We start from the raw sequence: 16060 nt of genomic DNA on the forward strand, positions 1-16060 counted from the left end.
GGGGGGCCAATAGTCAGGAGCCCCCGGCGAGGGGGCTGGCGCTGTGCTAATGAAAGTGGGGACAGCGAGGGGCTGGGGGGGGGGGGCGCAGGTGAGTCCGGGTGGGCGGGGCCATGCTAAGTGAGGGGGCGGGTCTCTGGTAATTGGGGGGCGGGGCGAGCGCGCCCCTACGTTTAGGCGCTGGCGGCGGCGGCGGGGCTCGAACTCCGGCCGCACCTCGCTCTGCGCGGCTCCCTCGCTCCCGGGGCCATGAGCAGCTACCCGCGCTCCCGGCCGATGGGCTTCAGCAGCCGCTCCCAGGGCTCGCTGCCCAGCCGCGGCTCCCCGTACCGGGCCGGCTCGGGCTTCCAGCCGGGGCTCCGCAGCTCCCCCAGCCTGAGCCGCCTCGGCCCCAGCGGCCTGTCCAGCTCCTTCCTGCTCGCCTCGCTGCCCAGCCTGGAGATCGACCCGGCGCTGCACCAGATCCGCAGCGAGGAGAAGGAGCAGATCAAGGGGCTCAACAACCAATTCGTCTCCTTCATCGACAAGGTGCGCCGGGGCGGGCGGGCGGGCAGCGGCGAGCCGAGGGACTGGGCGTGCGACGGCTCCTCCGGCGCCGCTCCCTTTCTGCGGGAGGACAGGGGCCGATTTACAAAGACCACCGTGAAAACGTACCCCCCGCCCTGTGCCTATGACCCCAGCGCCCCCTCGGACACACGCCTGCCATGCGCTGTCCTCCTCCCTGCAAAACACTTGCCCTTTCCCGGCTGATCGCCCGTGAAGCCCCCATGGCCGGAAAATACGGGGGTTGCAGCCGGTCGTTTCGGGTATGTCCTGTCTACACTGCATTGTAAACTCCGGTTCAGACTCCGTTTGAGCCCAATCCTCCCGCTCTGTCCACACGCACGCACAACTTTCAGCAAGCACTCAGGACCTGGGTCCCAGGACCCAGCCCTAGTGTGCAGTATGAAGAGTTAGCACAGGAGTTGTGAGACCCGGAGCCAGCACTTGTAAATCCGGTTTTACAGGGCAGTGTGGACGCTAACGCACAGCCTTGGGAGCACGGAGTCCAGGAGCACAGGTCTCCTAGGTCCCTGCTCACCGTGCCCTGTAGAGGTCTGAATTCCAGTCTCCAGCCAAGGGTGCATTTTTCATCTGTTGCTTCCCTACTGATTTGCTGGAGTTTTATGGACAAAAACAGTTATTGTTCAAGGCAAGGCACCTGGTGGCGGTGAAGTCGGGGGGAGGGAAGAGATTCTGGGGTAATTAGACTCCTCATAAATCCTTCTCCTTCGTCCCCTAGCCGGAGCGGATTGCTTTCCTCTAAACCTGTGTGCATTTATTAGACGTGCGCTTGTTCCAACGTAGTTACAGGAATTATGGGCGTAATCTGACAGCTCCCATTAACTCCAGTGGGCTCTGAGTCAGGTCCTAGAAAAATATTTTTGAAAAATTTAACAGTAATGGTCAGACACTGGAAATCCCAGTGAATCAGGAGCTGGCTGCACTGTTTGCCAGCCGCCTGCCACACCTCTACGCTCTGAGTAACCAGATTGGCTCTAAAACAGCAGGGAAGGGACCTCTGGCGTCCCTGGTGGGAAATATTTCTAATGTCCCCTGCGGTGGTGGTGTAGCCAGGTCGGTCCCCAGATATTAGAGGTGGGGAGGTCCTATCTTTTATTGGACCAATGTCTGTTGGTGAGCGAGACAAGCTTTCAAGTTTACCCAGACCAGAAGAAGAGCGTGGTGTAGCTCGAAAGCTTTTCTCGCTCACCAACAGAGGTTGGTCCAATGAAAGATCTCACCTCCCCCACCTTGTCTCTAATATTTCTAGTGGCAGAATCCCTTATCTGAGTTGCACCTAAAAAATGAAAACCCCTTCCCATGTAGGCACGGCCTGAGTGTGTGTTCTGTGTTGTAAAACACTTTTCCTTGGCTTTCCATATGCGCTTTGAGAGGCGTGACACCTCGAGCCACAACCGAAAGCTGCCAGGTTAGCCGGGTGGCCTAACAGATAAACTCCTTCATTTAAGTTCCTGCCTTTGCCAGACGCCTGGTGTGACTTTAGGTGATCGGCTCCACCTCTCTGTAGAACTTTGTCAAGGCCATTTACCGGCTGCTCAGGGGTGTGTGACGCTGAGCTCATGACAACACCCTGCAACCCTCAGGGGGATGGAGCTAGAGAGGTGCAAATGACAGCCCATCCAGTAGTTGGAACCACACAGACGGCCGTCTGTACCTGTGCACGACCCTATGGGATTCTGCGTGGGCACAGCTGTCCCCCATGTGGGGCCTCTGCAGGATCACGGCCACTAGCGTTATTGTAGATGCAAATCAGCAAATGTGATGACAAACGAGAATCCCATCGAATCCACTCGCTGTCCTGGGGCTCTGTATTCAGGGCTGTGTTAACCTGGGACGTAACTGACTACTCCAGTCAGCAGAACTAAACATGACTGGGCAGATTCTGAGTTACTGACTCTTTAATATTGCTCTTGACCTTGACCTTTCCCTGGTCCAGCTGAGCGTCAGCTATGCAAACGCCATGATCCAAATGTTAATTCCAGGGCCCTCTGTTTGTTGTATTTGGATTTCCGGCTGGCTCTTGGATTCCTATGTTCCTCTTTATGCCACCCGGACACAGACACGCACCTGGACACACACACACCCTTAAAGCTAACTCACAGGTTGGATCCACAGCCTCTGAGGTGACACCCTTGTTTTCCTAAAGATTCTTGAAACGAAGCTGTTCAAAGATAATCCACCCACGGGGAAGTTTGTGTTTCTTAATAATAGCATGAACTTCATCTGGCCACCTGCTGTCTCTGCTGCTCTGATGAATTTGAGACTTTTTTGCTGCTTCCTGGGGGATGAAGCTCGTGGAAGGGTTTTTAAAAGAATCTGTTCTGGTTTTTCACATTAGCAATTCAGGTACCGTGCGGCAGCAGCTTGTGAAATAGCAACATCACACAAGCCAAGAGTGAAAGCTGAGCCACTGGGAGGGGCTTTTCAGCGTCTGACCGTCAGACCATTTGAAAACTCTGGCTTTTCTGTTTGATGCTTATTTCACTCCAATGGCTAGCAAACATGTTAGAGAAAGAAACTCGTTGTTAAAGAGTAACAACATCCCACAGATCTTCCAGCAAAACCAGGGAAGAGCAAATGTGACCTGCCCGATATTCCAAGGATCAAAAACAAGCCGGGGGGAGGAGGGGTCTTCTCAAAACAAAACAATAATTTTTGGGTCAGGCTTTCTTAATCCAAAATAAAGAAACCAAAGAGGCGCAAGCCTGGTTTGTCAGACCTCCTGTGCAGATCACCTGTGAGCTACCGTATGCCTCAGTGTAGCTTAAAAAATAAGGAAATTACCACTGGGTGCAAATAGGTAGTTTTGAGACCTGCTCAGCCTTGGGACTCTGCGACTCCTGTTCTCACCCAGCATCAATAATAAAACTCCCACTGACTCTCACGCTCTGGTTCATGTCAACCACTCCAAAGGGCTTGGTAGCAATGACCAGGCTGGCAGGGCACCTGACCCGAGCCGGGCACGAAAGGGGTGAGCCCATAGGTGCTGGAACTGCTGCACCCCCTGGCTTGAAGTGGCTTCCATGATAAGCCGGGTTTACAGTTTGGTTCAATGGCGCTCAGCACCCCCACGATACAAGTTGTTCCAGTGCCCCGGGGTGAGCTGTGGCTGGCTGTGACAAAGCCACAAGGAAGTTCTGTGGAGCAGAAGCTAACGCAGCCATTTGATCCCTTCGTGTGGCAGAGAACAAAAGACTCTTAATTCCCCTCTTATTCCGCAAGTTAAATGCAAATAAGAATTTCCGCAAGGCTGCTTCATTGTGAGCAAGCCCTGATCTTCTGAAACACACCCTGCTGGGGATGGGACGGCCCCGATGATGGGGTACAGAGTTTAAATCACCCCCAAATCCAGCCCGTGCCTGCAGGTCATTTCCATCTGGTAGCTGTGTGATGGCCCATATGAAATCTGTTGGTGGCGCTCAGTCCGGCTCTCGTCTGACAAGCAGCCACATCCCAGAGGCTATAGTAACAGAGCAAAGTGGTGGCTCCCATCCATAGAATAAATAGATCTGCAAATCCCTGCAGGAGCTGGAAACCCTACGAGGCTGTTTCCCGCCAGAGCGTGTGGAAGGTAGAAGGAGCCCCATCCGTGTCCATGCACTTGGTTTTGCCAGTAGCTTCGAGGTTTCCCTCCCCAAATCCTGCATCTTAGCAGGGGGTTAGACTAGATGACCCTTGTGGTCTCTTTGAACCCTCTGGATCTCTGGTTGGCCCGTTCTGTGCTGGTCTGTCCCTCCCACCCTGGCCTCTGTCTGCTGGACTGGTCATGACTACCTAGCAGCTGTTCCTTTTTTGGACACCGAAGGTTTCTGGATGCCACGCTCCCATCATTCCACTGTCAGTGCCGGATCCAGTGGGAGGAGCTGGGGGTGTCTGCCCAGTCCCTCGGGGACTGGGCATGTGTTGAGGCACAGACCCCCTGGAGCCTACAAACCGTCTCACAGGCCAAATGCCCTCCCAGCTGCACTGTGCCCAGGAGGGACCCGGATGTGGATTAGGTTCATTCTTGTCTGTGACCTAGAAGATGGACAAACCTTAGGGCTGCAAGGTGGAGACCTCATGCAGAGTCCTGTATCGCTCCCTCCCTTGGGACTGTCTTTCATTAACAGCCAGGCACCTGGTTGCTAGAGAGAGCTGCCTTTGTCGGTTGTTCCCTCTTATCCACAGGCAGATCACAGGTTTGTTCTGTGTTGGTACAGCACGATACTCCACGACTGGGCTGCTCCACGCTGCAGTAATCCAAATAATAATGACTTCCCTTGCATTCACCACTCGGACCCACTGGAATTGCATGCACCGGCTTGCAAGCTTCCTTAACGCTCTCTCGGAAAAGGAGACACTGCATCGCCCCCTTGTGGGGGAACTGGGATCTCTGGGGTTCGATCCCTTAGTAGCCAAAGGTGGCTGGCTAATGGGTAGAGCTGTCAAAAAGTTTTGACTGTTTTATGATACTTTTTTGTTCAGAATCAGAAGGAAAATTCAGAGGGGAAAAACGCTGCAAACCCCAAAACCGTGGCACGGTTTCAAATCGGCAACTTCGAAACCGAAAGCGTCGCCGTGTTTTGATCAAAACGGCCCGTCTGGAAGCATGGAAAGGGAGCGGTCTCACTTGGAAACGGGGATTTGAAACATGTTCTTGTTTCGATTCCTTCGCTTGATCTGCAAATAAAAACCCTTGTCAAAAATCGGCATTTCCCTGCAGGAAAAGTAGATTTTTGATAGAAACCACATTTTCCGATGGGAGAATTTGTTTTGGTTGCAAAACTTCAGCCAGCCCTGCTAACTGGCAACTGTCCTGTGTTCCTAGATTGACTGCCTTTCCACCTGCCAAATCTGTGCATGCAGCCAGCATGTGGTCCTGCCACACAGCTCATTTGTGGTGGTTTTCCAAATGTTCTGCTGCAGGAATGATCGTGTGGCCGTTCTCTGGCCTGGGTTAGACAGGAGGTCAGGCCAGATGCTCACAATGGTCCCTGCTGGCCTTGGAATCTAGGATGGGGAGGGGAAACCTGGGCCAAGGGGAAGCACTGACTCCTGTGGATCCGCCTGGGCAGGGGGGGCAGAACCAACCTGGGCCAGGATTCACACCTTTTAGGTTCCAGGGAGTGTGGGGATTTTACACCCGCTGCTTTGCCCATTGCAGCCACCCTCTCCTGTGCATCTCCCTGAGTGAACTGATCCTCGTGAGACATTTCTGAGGGACCTGCCCTGAGCCCGCAGCTGGGGATCGTCTCACTGCACAGTTACCCGCCTGGGCGACCCTGACGGGCTGAGCGAAGCGCAGGGCCCAGGACCGCTTGTTCTCTCCTCCAGGTCCGTAACCTCGAGCAGCAGAACAAAGTGCTGGAGACACAGCTGAAGCTGCTGAAGGACAAGGACCAGTACAAGTCCGAGCTGGGGCAGATCATGGCGCGCTCCAGCCAGTCCCTGAAGCGGCAGATCGAGACGCTGAGCCAGGACAAAGGGAAGCTGCGGGCGGAGCTGGACCACATGCAGGTGCTGGTGGAGGAGCTGAAGGGCAGGTACACGCATCCGGGAGCGGGTGTCCCCAGACGGCCGCGAGCGAGGCAGGGTGAGCTCCAGGAGGGAGGAAACCATGAAAGGTGGGGTGGGAACCTAGGAAAGGAAAGGCCCTGTCAGTGAGATCCATTGGACCCATCCCCCAGAACATTGGTGCTGGACAGGAAACAGCCCTGTTCTTGTGGGGCCGGGGTCTTGTCTTCTGTCCTGTCTGACCCCACAGCTGGTCTTGGCTGGGATCAGCCACCATCTGCCTCGGGAAGCCCCCAGGTCGTATTTATCCCACATACTCCTCCTCCACAGCACCTGATCTGCCCTTTCCCCTCCTCAGAACCCAGGGGGTCCGAGCCTAGAGCCTCCTTCCCAGGGAGGAGCCCAGAAATCAGGGGCCCAGCCCACAGGAGTCGTCCCCCAGTCCGGCATTCATTGACGCTTCTCCCCGAGGCCTCCCCGCTGCAGGGCAGAGACACCCCCCCGGCCCCAGATAAATTGTGGAGGATCCCAGCAATTTCTCCTCCTAAGCCCCCCCTCTCGAGAGACTCCATGTCTCCACCTCCCCGAGGATGCTGTGCAGACTGGCTGGGGCTCTCCATGCTGGCCAGCGTGGCTGCTGAGCTATCGCCAGGAGGGGGCGCTAGTGAGCTGACTCAGGGCTCCTCTCCCAGGGCCTCCCCGGCCTCCCACACCCTGATCTCTGAGCATCCTCAGAGCCCCACAGCCAGGGGACATGAGCCACGCCCAGGATTCGAGCCCAGAGCCCGTTGCTTGTCAGCTGGGCCTTGCTGCTCTCTGGCTTGGAGTCCGAGCATCCATCCCCATACTCCCATGGGACGGGGTCCCGGCTCGCTACGTTAAGGCCCCGTGGATGCTGCTGCACCGCCCGACTCCCTGCATGTCCCCTCTCTCCCCAGGTACGAGGATGAGATCAACCGGCGGAACCAACTGGAGAATGAATTCGTTGTGACGAAGGAGGTGAGAAACCTCCACCTTTCCTCCCAGGGACATCTCTGCCCAGCCAGTCCCTGCTTTACCCATACAGCCCAGCAGGGCACGCCCTGCCCCCTGGGGTCCAGCTCCCCTCCCAGACAAGGGCACATGCCAAAGCAGGATCAGATGGAGAAGACTGGAGGGGACCTTCATCTTCCACTGGGAGAGGCACCAGAGATGGATGGAAGGGATCTGGGCTGAAGATCCACAGGGCATTTCAGGGAGGGGAGGGGGGGAGAACCCAGGTGTCCTGGCCAACATCCCCCTCACCCACTTGGTCCACAAAGCAGAAGGGCTGCAGTGGCTGGCTGCCCAGTCCCCACACTGCAGGGATCTGTCCCCGGGGTGCACTGGGGCCTGACAGGAGCTCCTCTGCCCCACACGGAGGTGCCCTGACCGCGTCTCTCCTGTGCCTGCAGGATCTCGACAACCTGTATCTTCAGAAGGTGGAGATCGAATCGAAGCTGGAGAGTATCACGGACGAAATCAACTACCTCAAGCAGCTGTATGACGAGGTGGGTGCCGGCCCATGGGCCTCTGCTGAGTCTGTTGCACAGGAAACAATGTGGGGAGACAGATGCGGTCTGGGGCGGGGGTGGGGGGGCGGCCGGTTGCAATCAGGATCCAGAGGCTCTGTTTGCAGGGGGTCCCTCCTGGGGAGCGTTGGGGTGCTGCTGGCTGGGGGAGCCCATTTAAAATGCAGCCAGAGAGAGCAGAATCCAGATTCCTATCTTAATTCCTGCCCTCCCTCCCCCCGAATTGCTTCCATCCCCCAGGAGATCCGGGAGCTGCAGTCCCAGATCCAGAACACGCAGGTGACGGTGGAGATGGATAACAGCCGGGAGCTGGAGATGAAGCAGATCATAGACGAGGTGAAGGCCCAGTACCAGGCCATGGCAGCCAAGAGCCGCGAGGAGGCCGAACAGTGGTACAAGCACAAGGTGAGCGGCGCTCCTCCCCTGCCGTGCATGCCCCATGCCCGCTGAGCTGTGAGCATGCCTGACCGCGCTTCCTCATTCTCGCACGCCGCTCGCACCTCAGGCGCTCATAGGTGTGTCCCCACGTGGGCCAGCTTTCCTTCTGCACTTGCCTGTTCCCCACGCGTTCAGAGGCTCGCCTGAATGTCCAGGAATCATAGAATCATAGAATATCAGGGTTGAAAGGGACCTCAGGAGGTCATCTAGTCCAACCCCCTGCTCAAAGCAGGACCGATCCCTGACTAAATCATCCCAGCCAGGGCTTTGTCAAGCCTGACCTTAAAAACTTCTAAGGAAGGAGATTCTACCACCTCCCTAGGTAACGCATTCCAGTGTTTCACCACCCTCCTAGTGAAAATTTTTTTCCTAATATCCAACCTAAACCTCCCCCACTGCAACTTGAGACCATTACTCCTTGTCCTGTCCTCTTCTACCAGTGAGAATAATCTAGATCCATCCTCTTTGGAACCACCTCTCAGGTAGTTGAAAGCAGCTATCAAATCCCCCCTCATTCTTCTCTTCTGCAGACTAAACAATCCCAGTTCCCTCAGCCTCTCCTCATAAGTCATGTGTTCCAGACCCCTAATAATTTTTGTTGCCCTTCGCTAGACTCTCTCCAATTTATCCACATCCTTCTTGTAGTGTGGGGCCCAAAACTGGACACAGTACTCCAGATGAGGCCTCACCAATGTCGAATAGAGGAGAACGATCACGTCCCTCGATCTGCTCGCTATGCCCCTACTTATACATCCCAAAATGCCATTGGCCTTCTTGGCAACAAGGGCATACTGTTGACCCATATCCAGCTTCTCGTCCGCTGTCACCCCTAGGTCCTTTTCCGCAAAACTGCTGCCGAGCCATTCGGTCCCTAGTCTGTAGCGGTGCATTTGGGTTCTTCCGTCCTAAGTGCAGGACCCTGCACTTATCCTTATTGAACCTCATCAGATTCCTTTTGGCCCAATCCTCCAATTTGTCTAGGTCCCTCTGTATCCTATCCCTGCCCTCCAGCGTATCTACCACTCCTCCCAGTTTAGTATCATCCGCAAATTTGCTGAGAGTGCAATCCACACCATCCTCCAGATCATTTATGAAGATATTGAACAAAACCGGCCCCAGGACCGACCCTTGGGGCACTCCACTTGATACCGGCTGCCAACTAGACATGGAGCCATTGATCACTACCCGTTGAGCCCGACAATCTAGCCAACTTTCTACCCACCTTTATAGTGCATTCGTCCAGCCCATACTCCTTTAACTTGCTGACAAGAATACTGTAGGAGACCGTGTCAAAAGCTTTGCTAAAGTCAAGAAACAATACATCCACTGCTTTCCCTTCATCCACAGAACCAGTAATCTCATCATAGAAGGCGATTAGATTAGTCAGGCATGACCTTCCCTTGGTGAATCCATGCTGGCTGTTCCTGATCACTTTCCTCTCGTGTAAGTGCTTCAGGATTGATTCTTTGAGGACCTGCTCCATGATTTTTCCGGGGACTGAAGTGAGGCTGACTGGCCTGTAGTTCCCAGGATCCTCCTTCTTCCCTTTTTTAAAGATTGGCACTACATTAGCCTTTTGCCAGTCATTCACGACTTCCCCCGTTCGCCACGAGTTTTCAAAGATAATGGCCAATGGCTCTGCAATCACAGCCACCAACTCCTTTAGCACTCTCAGATGCAACTCGTCCGGCCCCACGGACTTGCACGTCCAGCTTTTCTAACTAGTCCCTAACCACCTCTATCTCCACAGAGGGCTGGCCATCTCTTCCCCATGTTGTGATGCCCAGCGCAGCAGTCTGGGAGCTGACCTTGTTAGTGAAAACAGAGGCAAAAAAAGCATTGAGTACATTAGCTTTTTCCACATCCTCTGTCACTAGGTTTGCCTAACTCACTAGGTTAGGAGTTTGGCTGGATCAGCTGGTCGGAGGCAGTCACTGGAGGGTGGGGGGAGGGAGACTTGCACAAGTCCACGTGCATGGTGAGCTTGCTGATTGCGAGAGTGAACATGGACCCTGTGAGTGCACAAGCAAACTCTGTGCATGCACCTCTGGGCTTGCAGACAGGCCCATGGCTTTCTCCAGCTGTGGATCCCAAAGTGTACATGGAAGAATGAGCACTGAGACCCACTCCCCACAGGGACCAGTGAACCCCCCATCCTCCAGGTCAGAGGCAAATTACAGTTTCCGCTGGGGAGCGGGCTTGGCGCATGGGGGCTTCCCCCACTGCCCACAGGAGCACCGGGTGGGTGGGTAGACTGGGTCGGGGTACAGGGGTGCCCATTTTTGGGGGGCTTCTGGGCAGGGGCCCCATTGGCCCAGTGGCTAATCCGCCACTGCCCCGGGTGTGCAAGCTGGGCACAGGAAGCAGCAGCCACATGGAGAGAGATGGGACGCAAGTGCCGACTCGTCAGCAGGGACTGATCCTGCCAGTGGCCCCCAGCGGAGACTCGTGTGTCCTTCAGGTAGCGACAGCTTCTAGCAGGAGCTGCAGGTTGTGGGTTCACATCCCCCCACCAGGGGCTGGGCTGCTCCCATCATCTCCCTGGTGGAGCAGGACCCTGGCTGGGCCCTGGTCACAAAGCTGGGGATAAACGTCCCAGCCCCATGCAATGGACAAGCTCCCAGGGGAAGGGGCAGGAGCCCTGGAGAACAGCCCATAGGGAGCAGCCCTGCGCTGGGCCTGGTGAATGGGATCTAATGAGTTTGTCCCAGCTCTGCTCTCTTGGACTCCCTGCCAGTGCCTCTCTAGGGCAGGTGAGGGGCTCTGGGAGCAAGACGACTGAGGGGAGGCCTTGGCAACACCTCCCTCTCCCCCCAGGTTGACGACATGGCGACCCAGGCCCGGAAGCACAACGACGAGATGAAAAGCATCAAGGATGAGATCGCGGAGCTGAGCCGCTACGCCCAGAGGATCAATGCTGACATCGAGGCCCTGAAGAACCAGGTGAGCCCCACCTAGTGCTGCCTGCCTCTCGGACAGGGGGGCTCGGTGTGGGGCAGGGTCATGCTCCTTTTCCAGGGAGCCCCTCCTGCAACTCGGCCCACTCCGGCCGGCTTCTCTGCTGAGGCCAGACACTGCCAGGGTGGGGAGCTGGGTTCTCTTCCCCCCCCCACCACTGGGGGAAAGTCCCAGTGACCCCCTGCCGTGGTTCCCAAGGCTGCTTCTGGGGAGGGCGATGGGGCCGGGTGAAAAGGATTCTGGGGAAGCAATGGCAGGCGGCTCGGTGCAATCGCCCCCTCCCTTCGACGGGCAGCCCAGAACGCCGCCCCCCAAGGTGACCTTGTTTCTGCCCCCGGCGCTAGCGAGCCAACCTGGAGAGCGCCATGGTGCTGGCAGAGGAGCAGGGCGAGCAGGCCGGGCGCAGCGCCAAGGCCACGGTGCAGGAGCTGGAGGACGTGCTGAAGGGGGCCAAGCAGGACATGGCGCGCAAGGTGCGTGAGTACCAGCAGCTGATGAATATCAAGCTGGCCCTGGACATGGAGATCGCCACCTACCGCAAGCTTCTGGAGGGCGAGGAGAACCGGTGAGCGCTCCCCAGGGGCGGGGCGGGGGGGACCCGGCTTGGGTTCCCTGGGCAGCTTGCCAAACCCCTGTTTGCCTACGGCTGGGCATGGCTGGCCCAGGGCTGGGATAGCTAGGGGGGGCTGCGGGTCGGGATTGAGGGGCACCCGCACAGCTGTGGGGGGGACAGACCCAGGGCTGGAATCATGGGGTGCGTTGGTAGAAGCCACCCGGGGCTCTGGCAAACCCTCCGCTGGAAGAGGCTAGCGGGAGGCTGGCTGGACAGGCTGCAGCAAGGGGGGGCTCTGTGCTGGGGCAGGGGATGCATTCATCCTCCGGTTTGGTTACTAAGCTAGAGACAGTGTGACCTAATGGGCTGAACTACCGGCCATGTGGGACCCTGGGCAAGTCAGACTGGCCTCCCTGCCCCGTCTTCCCCCACCTCGCTAGTCCCATGAGTGAGCCACCCGGCTGCCTACGTGCGCTTCTCACCCCTCTGCGTGGCAAGGGCCCATTGAGCCAGCAAAGGCAGGGGCAGGTCTCTGCCAGGTCTACGGTGGGCGAGAACCCGCCCCGCCCCTCCTGCCACACCTGTAACATGCTCCTTTTGACGGCGCTCCTGTGACTGATATCTCTCTCCCAGGATGATCAGTCAAGGCCCGAACCTGCATTTCAGCACCATGGACAAACGGGGTGAGTCTCTTCCCTCGGTGCTCAGTGTGTCCGGCCTCCCACCTGGCTGGAGCAGTCAGACCCACTTCCCAAGCAGGGCCCTCTGGTGTGTGTGGCCAGGCTCTCTGCCTCCTAGCTGCCCACCTGTGCACTACCCATAGAGGAGTGGGGTCCCAGACAGCACCCCCATTGCCCGTGTGGGTTAGATCGTGGGCGATGGAATAGTGCCCCAGGGCCCAGGCTCAGCAATCAGGAACATCTACACTGGCTCCGTCTCCTAGACCTTGGGGAGCCAGTGACGCTGCTCCAGGGACCATGGGGGAACTGGGGGGAACTGGGCCCAGTGTCTTGTGCAATTGGGGGGATGTGGCTGTGACGCCCAGCGGGATCGCTGGGGTCCCAGTTCGGCCTCAGGGCAGGCGTCTCCAAAATGTGACAAATTCGGCACAGACAGCGGGGCCCTCGGGTCGCTGCAGCTTAGATCCATGTGGGCAGGGCCTGATGTCTTTGAACAGGCCAGTGCCCAAGTCCCCTGCAGCTGAGAATGGGGGTGGAAAGCACCAGCCGCTGTCCCGTCAGTTAGGAGCTGGCAGGGGGGGAATTTTTCATAGGTGCTGAGGTGCCTGATCTCCCTAGCTGAGACTCAGGAGAGGGCTGTCTCCGGGACCAGCCACTCGACAGAAGTGATGAGACACGAAAAGCCTGATCCAGTGAGGCTACTTCCTTTGCCCAGGCTCTGGGTCTGCCCCTGAGCCGGTGTTCCAAGCCCATCAAGCGCACCGGGGTATCTCTGTATGAAAATATATGTAAATCACAGACCTAATGCAAATTAGCCGTTGTCAGTCTGCACAAAGGCAGGAACATGCTCCACCCGTCGATTTGCATGCATAAATCCTTGCCTCGGATTGGCCAGTCAATCCCAGCTTGCCCACCTCTCATTTGCTTAATCGCTTTGGGAACCAATCAAGAGCCTCTTTGTAAAACCGACCCCTCTCTGATTTCTCGATTAGAGTTCTAAACCACCCCCAACCCCTTCCTGACTTGCTTACGCAGCTGGACTCTTGTCTCCCCGAGTGGCACTCCCCTCTCCGGGCAGGGCTGCCACGCCGCCGGGGCCCGAGCCAGCCTCCTCACCCAAGAGGCCGATCCTGATCAAGACCGTCGAGACCAAGGATGGGAAGGTGCTCTCGGAGTCCAGCCACTTCTCAGAAAACTAGCCCAGCCACGAATCTGTGGAGCTGGATTTAAACCTGTGTAATGTCATGACTGGAAGTGCTTGCAGCCCAATTCTGCCCTGGGTTACAATGAAGTCACTGAGGGCAGAATTGGGCCAGGAGATTGTAAGCTCCATGGACAGGGACCTGTTCTAATGATGCATTTGCAAAGCGTTCTGCACCTCTACGGTGCTAGGGAACCCACAGAGCTGTCAGCGTTTGCCGGCAGGCTCTGGGGTTTTCTGACTAACACCTTGACCTCGTTAGCAGGGAAAACAAGAGTTAAATGGGTGCTGGTTTGCTGAGCAGCTGCCTGTTAACCCACTTAATATAAGGGAGGTGGGAACAGCTGGGGGTGGGAATTGGGACAGGCATGACTCTGTCCTAATGAATCCGACTTAGGAAGTAGACTAGCTCTGAGCTAATACTGCAGATCCTAGGACGGGTTGGATGTTTCCTTTTGAGATTTTTATCCTGCTGGGGCCAAGAGGGCAAATTCTGCAACTGCCAGGGCTGGGCAAGCAGCAGCCCCTTTTCCTTCAAATAAGAAATAACTCTGGGATAGGCTGGCTTCTCTGGCGCTCATTGGAATATGCATTCCGTATTATTACTGCATTGAAACCTGGCTCAAGGGATGGGCAAAAATGGCTTGCAAGGGGCCAGATGCGGCAGGGATGGGCGTGCGAAGGGAAGCGGAGCTGAACAGAGTAACTGGGGTGGCCTAGTAAATATGACACACGCTGTCCAGGAGGGCATATGCTAGAGCAGTGGCTCTCCAGCAGGGGTCTGGGGGGCCCCGAGCAGGTTTCGGGGGGGTTTCCAAGCAGGACTGGCATTAGACTTGCTGGGCCCAGAGGAGAAAGCTGAAACTGCACCACCTGGGTCTGAAGCCTGGGCCCTGAGTCCTGCCACCCACAGCTGAAACCAAAGCCCGTAGCATGGAGCATCCGGCAATTGCCCTGTTTGCCACCCCCTAACGCCAGCCCTGGCTTTTATATGCAGAAACCCAGTTGTTGGGGTGCAGGGGGCCATGGAGTTTTTATAGCATGTTGTGGGGGGGCTCAGAAAGAAAAATGTCGAGAACCACTGGGCTAGAGTAATCTCTTCGGCTAGGTCTCCTGCATGGGTTTTATTGTTCAGGTCGTTGCTCTGTCACTAATTTCGACAAATCACTGCTTTTCTCTGTATGTCAATTCCCTGTGTGTCCCAGGGGTGCGGTGCGGGGAGGAGCTCGCTCACCCAGCTGGGGGGTGTCACCGAATATCCCTGCCCCGGGGAGTTTACACTTTTCGTCAGGTACGCCTGATACTTTGCACACTTTAATATTCTCCATGTCTCTCGACCATCGCCCTGCTCATGTGTGTCTGTGTAATTTTGGCCCCGGTGCTCCTGGGGGGCTCAGCTCCCTGGAAGGAAGGGGGCTGTTAAAGAGGCATTTGTAACCATTTGTGTTCCATAGTGTATCTCTGTCAATGGCCAGCCGCCCAGTGGGGCGTTATGCAGCCAGGATTCCCTGTGCTAGCCAGCCTCTCCTCTTGAGTGAGCCTAAATAAGAGGAGAACGAAACGGCTGAAAAGAGACCAGAATAAAAATGCTCTTTGCCCCGTTTCTGCCTTTAGTCATTGCTCAGGAATGTCTGTACGAAGAGGGCAGCGGGTGGGAATTCCTGCCTTTTCACTCTTCCTTACCCGCAGTTCACCTGCTTCCCGTCAGTCCAGGGGACCCCTAGTGAACCGCATCCCTGCAAACATGCGGCCAGCCAGCCAGCAGCTGTGAATTGTCAGTGTGTACCCAAAACTCAGGATCCTTGCTGGCTTGGGGCATCTTCCTCCAGCAGCAGGCAGTTATGATTGTTGAGACCAGCCACTAGAGGAGAGAGGACCAAACCCACCCACCCACTCAGTGTTAGGCACAATATTACCCCGGAAGGATTTGCAACACCTGTGTGGACTGCAGAGGCTGGGGATGTGTAGGGACCTTGGAACTGAAGGGTATAATGGAAATCAGTGTAGCCAACTCCTGTGATTTTTTTTTTTTTTTAGTGCAAATTCTGTGATTTTTCAGGTTTTCTTAAAGACCACAAATGCTGGAATCATGTTATTACCCTGAACATCTCAGCTCTCATTTAAAAAAAATAATTTTTTTTAGCCTTCCTGGTTCCAGAGAAAAGCTTGCAAATGGTCTAACACTAAAGCCAAATACAAAAAAAAACCCTGCAACATTTATTTTTCTTTAAAATCTCAGTTTTTCAGCCTGCCTCATGAGTTTTGAACACAGGGGATTGGCCGTACTGAATTGGAGTTGTGGGAAGCTGGATGCTGGGGTAAAGCAATTGCCTATATGAGAAGATGACAAGAGGATAACTAAAATGACACCAATTTTTAAAATAGGCTACAGAGGTGATCCCAGCAATTACAGGCCATTAAACCTAACTTCAGTGCCAGGAAAAATGGTTGAAACCATAGTAACGAACAGAAATGAAGAGTCAACATAGCTTTTGTAAAGGGAAATCAGGCCTCACCAGTCTATTAGAATTCTTTGAGGGGTCAACAAGCATGTGGACACGGGTGATCCAGTGGGTATAGTGTAGTTGGACAGAAAGCCTTTGACAAGGTCCCTCACCAAAGG

The 16060-nt window shown here is 55.7% G+C and overlaps 1 protein-coding gene across 3 annotated transcripts; it reads left to right on the forward strand.

Annotated features, from left to right (window-relative positions):
- The first annotated feature begins 151 nt into the window (after nt 1-151).
- On the forward strand, nt 152-15040 carry LOC140895388 (keratin, type II cytoskeletal 8-like). Of its 3 annotated transcripts, none has more exons than XM_073304934.1 (9): nt 152-528; nt 5878-6086; nt 6996-7056; nt 7491-7586; nt 7848-8012; nt 10863-10988; nt 11348-11568; nt 12190-12239; nt 13272-15040. In XM_073304934.1, the coding sequence occupies exons 1-9, from the start codon at nt 250-252 to the stop codon at nt 13433-13435; spliced, it is 1371 nt and encodes a 456-aa protein (XP_073161035.1). In that variant the 5' UTR covers nt 152-249; the 3' UTR covers nt 13436-15040. The 3 variants fall into 3 exon arrangements, with proteins under 3 accessions (XP_073161035.1, XP_073161037.1, XP_073161036.1); XM_073304936.1 differs by having other exon boundaries at nt 13229-13362; XM_073304935.1 differs by lacking the exon at nt 13272-15040 and adding an exon at nt 12855-13207.
- The last annotated feature ends 1020 nt before the right edge of the window (nt 15041-16060 follow it).

Source organism: Lepidochelys kempii, chromosome 11, assembly GCF_965140265.1.
Source record: "Lepidochelys kempii isolate rLepKem1 chromosome 11, rLepKem1.hap2, whole genome shotgun sequence".
In the NCBI taxonomy this organism is placed as follows: Eukaryota; Metazoa; Chordata; order Testudines; family Cheloniidae; genus Lepidochelys; species Lepidochelys kempii.

Excerpts from the sequence above, each read along its gene's own strand:
- LOC140895388 (XM_073304934.1), top strand. The coding sequence starts at position 250 with ATGAGCAGCTACCCGCGCTCCCGGCCGATGGGCTTCAGCAGCCGCTCC. Across the intron at positions 7,587-7,847 it reads TCAAGCAGCTGTATGACGAG|GAGATCCGGGAGCTGCAGTC; the intron begins GTGGGTGCCGGC and ends TCCATCCCCCAG. Across the intron at positions 11,569-12,189 it reads CTGGAGGGCGAGGAGAACCG|GATGATCAGTCAAGGCCCGA; the intron begins GTGAGCGCTCCC and ends TCTCTCTCCCAG.